Raw genomic sequence first — 10,822 nt, 5'->3', positions numbered from 1 at the left:
GGGTGCTCGCTCTTTTATACCCGGAGCCAAACTCAATGAGGAGAGAGCTTAAAATAGGATCTGTGCATTTTGCAATACACAGGAACTGATAACGGCCATGTGACTCACACTAATTCAGACAATTCACTTCGAGCCGCTCACATTCCAGCTCTGTTGGATACGGAGAGGGAGAATAGATTAAGAGCACTTTAAAGGAAGGCTGTGCTTACTATACAAAGCACGCACTGTGTAATGAGAGACACCTAATGTGATTTTAATGCAGAGTTGAGTCTCACATCTGGTTGACAGCACAGCGTACATCGTGTTTGTTTAAGAAATACCTGAACCATGAAGTTTAAAAGTCATATTTCTTTGTGAGTGTTTGTAATTTGATGATGATCAATATGTATATTTTAAATCAAGGCTGAAGACTTTTCTGTCTGTCACACGAAAGCAATTTCAAGGCTTTGTGAAAAAAGGCGCTGCGACTTTTATTTTCCAGTCTCGCCTCTTTTACTCATAGTTTTATTTCAGCTTGCTTTCCTGTTTCTTAACTTGTTTGAATGTTTTGTTTCTTGACATCTTCTTACTTGTTTTTAACATTAATTTTAATTTCCTATAATGTAATTCATGCCCCTGTAAAGCACTTTGAGTTGCCCCGTGTCTGAACTGTGCCGCACATGTAAACATGTCTTGCTGATGAAATAAAAATGTAAAAAATGATTTGCTTGAGAGCTTTTTGATGTAAGAAAATCCACCTAGTGTCCTCTTGAAATGTCAGTTTCCGCTAAAATACGTCTGAATAAAGAAAATAGAAGGTAAAGTATCAGTGGTAGAAAGTACTTGAAGTATATTCACTCGTTCACTTGTTTACAGATAAATGTGCTAAACTAAATTAGCGACCGAGAATAAGAATGTACGAGAATACACTTTGTGACCGTTGCTGTGATGTTGTGTTGTGTGATTGTAATAACTTGTAATTTCACTGATAATATTCAAATATTTGTTCCTCGTAAACAGGCAGGGACTTCTCCTTTTCGATGGAGTCGTTTCACATTGTGATATTTCTACTTTCACTTCAGTAAAAGATCAGAATCTTTCCATCGCTGATTATAATGTACATTTAGCTGATTTTATAACGTTTTCTGCTCCATTGTACCCATTTTAAAGGCACGTTTAGTCACCGCTCTTTCTGACAAAGGTGGTATTGAAGGGGTATTTTGGGTGCTGAATCACGGTGGGAATCCCCCCCCCCCCCCACCCCTCAGTGCTGTGGGTACAAAAATGAGAAGGTTACTTTTGCTTTCTGACTCGTTTCTCATTAGTTTAATTCGAAGAAAGCATCAAACATTCTTTCAGCGTTACAGTTAAAGGTATTTGGCATCACTTCCATCAAATACAATGTTTTGGTAGTTACTGATTTTAAGTGAATAAGTAAATGAAAGTGAATGTTGATTTTGTGTCTTGTATCTCACATCTTCTGGGACTGAGGGGTGTCACGCAAGCATTTCTTGTAATATGTCATCATTTACAGAAAATAGGGGAAGGGAATTTTTATGACAGAGGCCTCATGCTGCGGCGTCGACTTCACTCCACTTGAGAAATAAAACCAGCACCATGTGCAGGATTGTGCAATGCTTCACAGGGAATTTAAAAGGAATCGACACGAGGCTCCGAGCGATGAAATCTCGCTTACGTGGCTGCTTGCCACGAAAAACAAACCCATCACATTGAAATTCCAAACAAATCCTGGAAATTGGCTCAACAACACTCGACCATCACAGGAAATGTAAGAGAGACGGAGAAAGTTGGAGGAAAGACAAAACAGCCTCGTCCTCCTCTTCATCTTCTTTCCTTTGAAAAAGTCAGGGAGGTTATCGCCAGAGATTTTTGTCTGAAACATTATTTTCCCTTCCAGATTTTTTATTTTTTTTGGGGGGGGATAATTAGTCACTTTACTGACGCTTCCAATGGGAGGTGACTGGAATTTCACTGGTGTTTAAAGGTGGGAGGATCACTCTTACTCACGCACATGGCTAAAAACCTTCTAGATTGTCAGCCTACGTTATTACGTCCGCTCTGGACTGCTGCTCGAGGAGGGAGTGTTTATTGGAGCTTGTCTGATAAACGGCCGAGGTGCCACTCACTTTACTTCACCGCTACAAGTCGACTGATAACATCCTCGCCACTGCTGAATCACTTCTCTCTGTGTATTTTGGTGTCAGTGTTTGGTTGGCATGGCAACAGTGACCACACAGGATTGCGAAAGAAAAGGATGTGATGGGAACAAAGAGATTAAGGTTGAAAATCACATCATTTATAGTGAACTGAAACCAACTGATTACTGCAACACGGACGGGAGAGATTTCCTGAGTATTTCGGGAAAAAAAAAAAAACAGGCAGAAGTGGAAATGAGTAAGTCACCGATGACCTCACACACTTCCTCCTTTACAGACACAAAAGATAGGAAAGCCTGATCTCCTGTAGGGAGATACACATATCTGCGGTGGGACACACACACACACACACACACACACACACACACACACACACACACACACACACACACACACACAGCGGCTGGAAGTGACCTCCTGGAAAAAAAGAGTCTTATCTCAACAAACAGGACCCTCGCTACTGACAACCACACACACACACACACACACACACACACACACACACACACACACACACACACACACACACATAAGGTCAAAATCTAGTGCTAGTGAGCCTCTGCAGGTCTGTCATGGATTAAATAAGACATTTTAAAGGGATTTTGACATTTCTTTATAGTGAAAAAGCAACATTTCAGTCATAAATGGTTTATCACTTTTGGGAATACAAGACAAGAGTTAGACTAATAGATCAATACCTCTCACGTGTCTGAGACTTAAAGGTGCAATGTGTAAGAATAAAAGTCCAAAACATTAAAAAATGTACTAAATGTATCAACAGAACGTGAAGAAACGACAGTGTTGACGTCACGGGATAAGATGAGATACTCAGTCAAGTTAGCAACACTTCTTGATATCAGGGCGAGTTACGTGCTCACTGTTTTGAACACAGCGACTTCCTGTAGTCTTGTCACCATGGTGAGGTTGCCAGTTGTTGTGGCATCTTTGTGCCTTCACAGACAGGAGGGTGTCCGTGTCAGACATGGTGGAAATACTTAGCACGGTTTGGACGAGACGCTTCGGTCATAAAGCTTACGGATTGATATCAGTAGATATCAATGCTACATGTGTTTGGACGTATACGCAACATCAATGAAAGTGATATAGAAGCGAGCCGAGAAGAGTTCGAAGCAGCTACACGAGATCCCACCACAAACTGAAACCTTTGATCACCAGCCAGATCTGATGATCCAGACTAACAACACGTCTAACAGCTCTGAATAACTCAGCACGACCTTCACACCTGTGCTCTCACTGGGGGGCTTTCAGTAAGTAGTCAATAGTTTCAGGGGAGATTCAGTGGATGAAGTAAAAAACATATTATATTATTCATCAAGAGGAGACGACGGAGAATAACCTGAAAGTGTGTGAGCTGGTTGAAGAGGTAGCTTGATGATAAGACCAGAGTTTAGGGGATTTTTACTTTTTTTCTCTGCTTTCCCAGAGCCAGAAACTGATAACATCTTGTACAGATGTTTTTTGTTTATGTATTAGGATTAAGCTGAAGTTAAACGGTGATATTAGTCACTTTATCTTGGCTCAATTGATGCGTGTCTGTGGCCTTAGATAAAACAATCATGGTCCCTTAACATCCGGGAATTGAGCAAAGCTAACTAAGTAAACTAAAAAACCCCCAGACAAAAAATGTTTTATTGATTCTCTAAACTGCTGGAAATTAAGCAAATAAGCTTATTTTGCAACATAAACTAGGTTCTCAAACTCATGTGATGCAATTCTGTCCTTTTACTGACCCGATGAATTCTGGTTGTTGTTGTTGTTGTTGTTGTTGTTGTTGTACAGTGATTATGTGTTATCTTGTCACTGTTTTTTGGACCGTCATGTTTATTTTCATAGATATGCCGTCTCTATCTCCTGCCCAGGGACTGCAGATGTAAATGAGCCTTTATCGAACTCTGGTACAAGAAGCTGTGCACTGTCCCCTGTCAAACAAACAAACAAACAAACAAGCCTCAAGCTGCAACAACCGATCACCGACCGAGGAGTCACGTCACAGGTTTTTGCAGGGTGTGGCTCCACCATAACCACGTTTCATCGAGTTAATCCCGATCAAAGTCTGACTGTAATATTGTCTTTTTATTTAACTGAGTGCTCACAGTTCAGGGACGTTGCTTGTTTTTATTTGCAGCTCTTCATTCTCCTTCGCACCTGTCCGCCAGGTGAGCGCTAGACATTAAGAATACACATTAAACCTGCATGCATCCACACACACGTCATCCCAAACTCAGACAAAGCAACACTGGAGCTCATCCATCAGCTCTGTCAGCAGTCAGCTGTGATTTTTTTTTTTACTGCTGAAGGAGGGGAGGCTGTTTGTTGTAAACACAATGGCATCATTGACCTACTGACCGCTCTCTCCCAGGCAGTCAGCAGCACACAAGCTCATTGCAAGAAAACCCCGGGGTCTGCTGTGTGGGGTTTGCACACCATGACAGCACCATGGAGCTCCATCACCTCCTCCTACCTCTTCTTCTGGCTCTGAAGATCCGCACGACACACTCGGCTCCTGATTTCTCTCGTAAGTGCATCGGGTTTTTGCTTTTTCGGGAAGAAAGCCCAATGCTGACTGGTTAATTTTTGTTCAGATGTGAAAGGGTTTTGCAAAGGAAGCTTCTTCAGCGTCCCCTCGTCTTTAACGCACATCCTGCTTTCCAAACAGCTGGCGCGACTCGTGCTGAGAGACCAGAATCAGGGTCCTGAACTTTCTGGGACCAGATACTCCCGAAGCATTTAATTATCTACAGTGGAATTGTTTTGGAAACTCCTGGCGATGAAATATTGTTGGTGGCAATGGTGACAAATAGTCAGCATCGCAGCCTTTCTCTCTATCTGACCTCGGCAGATATTTCCATTTTTTGTGCGGCTGCGGGCCTAATAATAGTTCATTGTGAGCGAGTGCCTGGTACTGCCTCCCTCTCTGCTCCCTGACGCTTCAAACTGCCTCTGTGGTGCACGCGCACACACACACACACACACACACACACACACACACACACACACACACACAAATATAAACATGCTGGTGGATTAAATTTGGCATTTTAAAGATATTTTGACATTTCCTTTTAAGAGAAAAGCTAAATATTTTGTGATAAACATCTTCAGACTCATAATTGTGATAAACATCATCAGACACAAGACTGATGGACAAAAAGGTTAAGACCACACACACACACACACACACACACACCCTTGCACACAAAACGCAGGGGACCAACAACGGGAAGCACACTTGGGAGGGGAGGCTTCACTTGTGTGTCTGTGCTCTGTCGTCTTGTATATTTGTGTGTGCAGTCATGGTCCAAATACTGTCTGGGAGAGCTACACCCAGAGACCGGGACACCACCCAGCCGTCAGCAATGGCTGAGCAACTACTAAAAAAAGAATCTATTAAGTCACACTATTGACTTGCAAATTATGGACAATGGAGCATTTTATAAGGATGTATTATTAGGTAAAAATGACCCAGGCGAGGAGTCATTTCTGCTTTATTATCGAGGGAAAACAGCTGTCTTGTTACAAATGAATAAAAACTGAAACCTGAGAGTCAAACAGGAGTTATATAAGTATTCAAATGAGATGAAAGTGACACCACTGTGTTAGAGATTAGGTATCAGCCTGTGTTCTAACAAGCACATGATCGCACCGTTCATATTCACTGCATATCTTTGTTTTGTTCCAGCTGCACGAGAACTAAAAAAAAAAATCCTCAGGGTTGTGATTGATGATAAATTAATAATAACATATAATCTATTGCTCATTTTATTCTTCCTTACATGATTACTGTGTTGAATTGTGGGGGTCGACCTTTAAATCAACTATAAATTACTACAAAAATGGGCCAAATGTAGGCTGATTATTAAACTCGCACAACTCCACTGGCACAACTCCACTCGCACAAAAAGCGACACAAAACAAGAGATTAAAAAAAGATGTATTTGGTTTAAATTATGGAATTATGGACTGATGCGAATATAGATTAAAAAATGTGGAATTCACCTTTGCATAGCTTTTTTTGAGGTGTGAACGAGTGTCTGTTGTTCGTCTGCCTGTTCAGTCGCCCCCTCACACACAGACTGCTGACTCTGTTTGTGTTTCATGTACGATGACTGAATGAGAATGCTGCTGCTACAATTAAATCAAGTTAAATCAGCATCTTCTTGTGTTCCCTCTCAGTGTATCTTCACACCATCCTGAAGAACCACACGGCTCACGCTTGTGAAGGAGAGACGCTGGTCATCGAGTGTCCCTCCAGGACGTCTGTCAGCGTCCTGTCGGCTTTCTATGGACGACGTGTTCCTAATCAACATCTGTGTCCCTCTGCAAACTCAAACACAACCGGTGAGGAGGACACAGAGTGCACTTCTCCAGTTGCTGTCGAGGTATATAAAGGGACGAATGTCAAGTCTGTGAATGTTTTTAGGAGCCACACAGCAGATTAAAGCAGTGAAACCATGTTTTCTGCTCCTTGCAGAAGGTGGTGTCAGAGTGTCAGGATCGCCGGTCCTGTCACATCCCCGTCTTCAGTCCGGTGTTCGGTCAGGACCCCTGTCCTCTCACCACCAAGTACCTTCTAGTGGCCTACAAGTGCAGACCAGGTAAACTGCTCAGGCCTCTGTGTTTGATTTTTAACATTTACTGTAATGTTGAAATACTTTGATACAAAATACTTACTAATTAAGAAGAAGTGTCATTAATATATATAATTTAAGCACCAGAAGTGAAAGCACTCATCCAGAATGATCCATTTCAGACTGATGGATATTACTGCATTATGATTATTGATGCATTAATGTGTTCATGACTTTAATGTTGCAGCTGGTAAAAGTGGAGCTACTTTTATTACTTTATATACTGCTGACTTAACCTATAGTTGTACATTATAATCTACTAGTTCATAGTGTGTATTTATAATTGAAAGTCTACAAATTAAAAAGTAAGTAAAGCTGCCCAATAAATGTAGAGGAGCAAAGAGCGCGGGTGGCTGATTGAGGGGTAGAGTCAGCGTCTTGTTATTGGAAGGTTGCTGGTTCGATTCCCCTGGTCTGCATGTCAAAGTGTCCTTGGGCAAGATACTGAACCCCCAAACTGCTCCTGATGTGCTGGTCGGCACGTTGCATGGCAGCCTCCTTCATCAGTGTATGCATTTCTCTTTGGACAAAAGCATCTGGTAATTGTAATGAGAACAATATTTTTAATTTATGGAGTCAAATTTTAAAGCAGCATCAATAATGTAATGGAAGTACAACTCGACTGGCTGAATTCAGCTCGGCAGTAGATTTGAATCTGTTATCATTCATGGAAAAACAGCAAAAACAATAGTATAATGTGCTAATTTAGTTTCTCCAGTAGAGATTCACAGGATTACTCTTTTCTGTGTTTGTGTATTTATGTGTCTCGTGTGTTTTTCAGAGCACCACCGCACCAGGCTGGTGTGTGAAAATGAGCGTCTGAGGCTGACGTGTAAGAACGCGACCGTCCTCGCCATCTACTCAGCCTCATTCGGACACCTGCTGCACGGCAGTCCCTACTGTCCTCAGGAACCTGGATCACACGTTGACATGGGTCTGAAACAGAACATTTACTGTCATCTATAGTGGAACAAATGTCAGTTCTATAGACACAGTGGAGAAAAGTTGGTGTGCCCTGTTTATTTAACAATGAACTATGCATAGAAATGTTCACTGGTGCATTTTCAGTTAGACTATTAACTATTTGACCCCACTATATGTTTCTAATCAGAGCATATGGTTCAATATCAAACCGTTCAAGTTATTAATGTAACTAATCTTATTTTTACTGCAGAGTGTTTGTCGCCATCGGCTCTGAGGAAGGTGTCACGCAGGTGTCATGGCAGAGCGAACTGCTCAGTCCTGGCTGATACTCAGACCTTTGGGGACCCCTGCTTCCCCGGCACCAGGAAACACCTGCGGGTGTCCTTCACTTGTGGTGCGCGACGGACCGGATGTTGCAGATTCTGATTGACATGGTTTGCTGCATCATGTAAAAAAACACAACTTTCATTTTCTCCTCAGTGCCGCGGTATCTTCTGGAAGATGTGGGTCGAGGATCAACAGACCCTTTCCTGATCTCAGACTTCACTCACGGTGAGAGTAAGGCTGAGGGAAGCCTCAGGTTTTTGTTGCATGCTGCAGACTTTGACTGGCGTCTGAGCTCAGACCCCTCTCGCCTGCAGGTGGATGGTACACTGGCCCCACCTACAGGCCTCAAAACGTGCTCTTAACCAACTCTCTGGAGATCATTGAAAAAATATTGGGTATGTGCACTGATGCCTGTAGAGCTCAGGGTGGCATGTGCAGCTCTTATCACTGTTGGTCATATTTAAAGGGCCATTCAGGTGTTTTTATATGTTGTTGAGCTCAAGCACATTTATAGAACATCACAGCTAGTTATGAGAAGTTACATGTCAAAGCCTGTGTGTGTCACACAAACTGAGCAGATTAAAGATAAAATAATGGCTCCGCTACATTTGATATGTAATACTGAATTTGCATGATCACTTTGCATTACTGCTGACTGTTTTTTAATCAATGGGCACTATTTTCCCCTTGATTTCAGATTTTCGTTCCCATTTAGTTAATCAGTGGTGGACAGAGTTCTGTCAGTCTGTGCTCAACTGTAACTACAGTTACTTCCCTGAAATATCACTCAATTACATTACAGAAACTACTGGTACTCAAATAATACATGAGTAAAAGTACAAAGTATTATTCCCAAACAATAAGAGTATTAGTTCTTTTTAACCGTTGGTGTTTAATGCAGTGTCAGTTGCAGATATTCAAAATTTCTCCGAATCTTCAGTCTTAATTATTTCCTCCCCAGTTTTGTGTCTGTTGTCCATATGTCAGGTATTTCATTGACCCGTTTAGGATCAGATAGACTTCTTACCTACAAACATGCAGAAGAAAAGCTTAGATTATACTTTAAATTGTACTCAGTACTCAATTATAATTTGTAAATTAGCTACGTAGATTACACGGTGTAGTGCACAAATATGTGGAGTTATATGACAGACAAAATATTACTATTGCAGTAATTTGAGTGGTTGTTATTAGTTACTTCAACCCCTGCAGGTTACGACAGTATATGAGGCCAAAATATATTTGATAATTGAGGGACTGAAAAGCACATTGTAAAAGTCATTTTCCTATTTTCATTATCATAAGAATTTGTTTTTTCATTCATAGGATTTAGGATCAAAAGGTTCACCCATATATATTTATTTTTTGTGTATAGTTTGGGCATTAGGGGCACCAAGCAGCAGGTCACAGGTTCAAGATGAAGGTACAGGGAGTGTTAGTGTCTTATGATGCACCAGGATGGAACATGTTTTTATACCAGAGCAGGAGAAACATGAGGGATGGAAAATAAATCACCCAAAACACGAATCTTGCCGGGACAATGGACATTTTTTCAGTACAACCCAAATAAACTGGAGCACAAAAAGCCACTGCACACGTCTGTAAATGCCAGCAGTGATGCAAAGTGTAAGACATTTGCTGTAACTTGTATGACACACATAAAAAACACCGGTACAGTCAGTTCAGGAGTAATTTGTTGCACGGGGGACAGGATGAGTCTTACACCAGCACATGTTACATTCAGTCTGATGTCCTGCAGGTCTCCCGGAGCGAGTGGCTCTGTACTTCGTCTCTGGGATCTGTGCTGGTCTGGTTTTCCTGCTCTGCCTGTTCGGTCTGCGCTCCACCATCGTGAGGGACGTTAAAGAGCTGGTGTCTGAGGTGAACGAGGAGCTGAAAGCATCTCGCAGGCGGCGCAAGGAGCTCATGGAGGACCTCTTTGACGACGACATCTCAGACACCTCGTCCTTCCGTCGGCTCACACAGTCGTACAGGACAAACGACATCCTCAGCCCCTCCACTCTGACAGTGGAGATGGTCGACCGAGAGGTGGAACATCCCAACAGAGCCCTGCCCAACGGAGACATCTGGCCACACCGAGACTCCAGCCCTTACGCCATTCATAAGATTAAAACCTATACAACAACTGAGGGAGGTCACACGTACGAGTGAAACTACAGCTGAAGAATCCTTCTGTCATGATGTTTAAGATGTCGACTGTAATTACACATATTTTTTACTTTTAAAAGAACTTAACTGTGCCTCATTTTTCATGTGGCTCTAAATAAGAATGAAATACACAAAGTCTTAATGTACAAGTCTAATCACAATCATTAATCAAATCAAAGATTAACATCAGCAGATTTGCTCTTTAAATTTGTTTCAAACTTGTAGTTTTTTTTTCCTGAAATGACACTAAGGGGCAAAGATTCAGCCGCAGTCGATTTAATTAATTATCTGCCTAAATGTTTTTGGTTTTAGGATGTTAAAGTGTTGAAACCACTATGTACCACTATGTACACTACAATTCAAGTTATTCTATATAATAAATATGGTTTGTTTTCAGTGACGTCTCTGTTGAATGCTGCACAACCAAACCTGAGAAGTTAAAGAAGTAATTCACAGTGAACCGAGAACCACAGGAGATGACGTCCAGGGCAAGAACTTGGTGGGAACTTGGTTATTAATTCACATCTTTGTCTTAAATTGGGACGACAAACAGTCATGGTAGGTTGTTAGTGGTGGAATACTCAGAGCCTTTACTTG

At 41.7% G+C, this 10,822-nt stretch overlaps 1 protein-coding gene across 2 annotated transcripts; it reads left to right on the top strand.

The window, feature by feature from the left end:
• The first annotated feature begins 4,495 nt into the window (after positions 1-4,495).
• On the top strand, positions 4,496-10,621 carry LOC115568569 (protein eva-1 homolog C). Of its 2 annotated transcripts, XM_030395950.1 has the most exons (8): positions 4,496-4,692; positions 6,351-6,556; positions 6,649-6,772; positions 7,587-7,739; positions 7,980-8,123; positions 8,210-8,281; positions 8,371-8,451; positions 9,816-10,621. In XM_030395950.1, the coding sequence occupies exons 1-8, from the start codon at positions 4,614-4,616 to the stop codon at positions 10,226-10,228; spliced, it is 1,272 nt and encodes a 423-aa protein (XP_030251810.1). In that variant the 5' UTR covers positions 4,496-4,613; the 3' UTR covers positions 10,229-10,621. The 2 variants fall into 2 exon arrangements, with proteins under 2 accessions (XP_030251810.1, XP_030251811.1); XM_030395951.1 differs by lacking the exon at positions 8,371-8,451 and having other exon boundaries at positions 4,498-4,692.
• The last annotated feature ends 201 nt before the right edge of the window (positions 10,622-10,822 follow it).

Source organism: Sparus aurata, chromosome 18, assembly GCF_900880675.1.
Source record: "Sparus aurata chromosome 18, fSpaAur1.1, whole genome shotgun sequence".
In the NCBI taxonomy this organism is placed as follows: Eukaryota; Metazoa; Chordata; class Actinopteri; order Spariformes; family Sparidae; genus Sparus; species Sparus aurata.
This window is presented reverse-complemented; position numbering and strand designations above follow the sequence as displayed.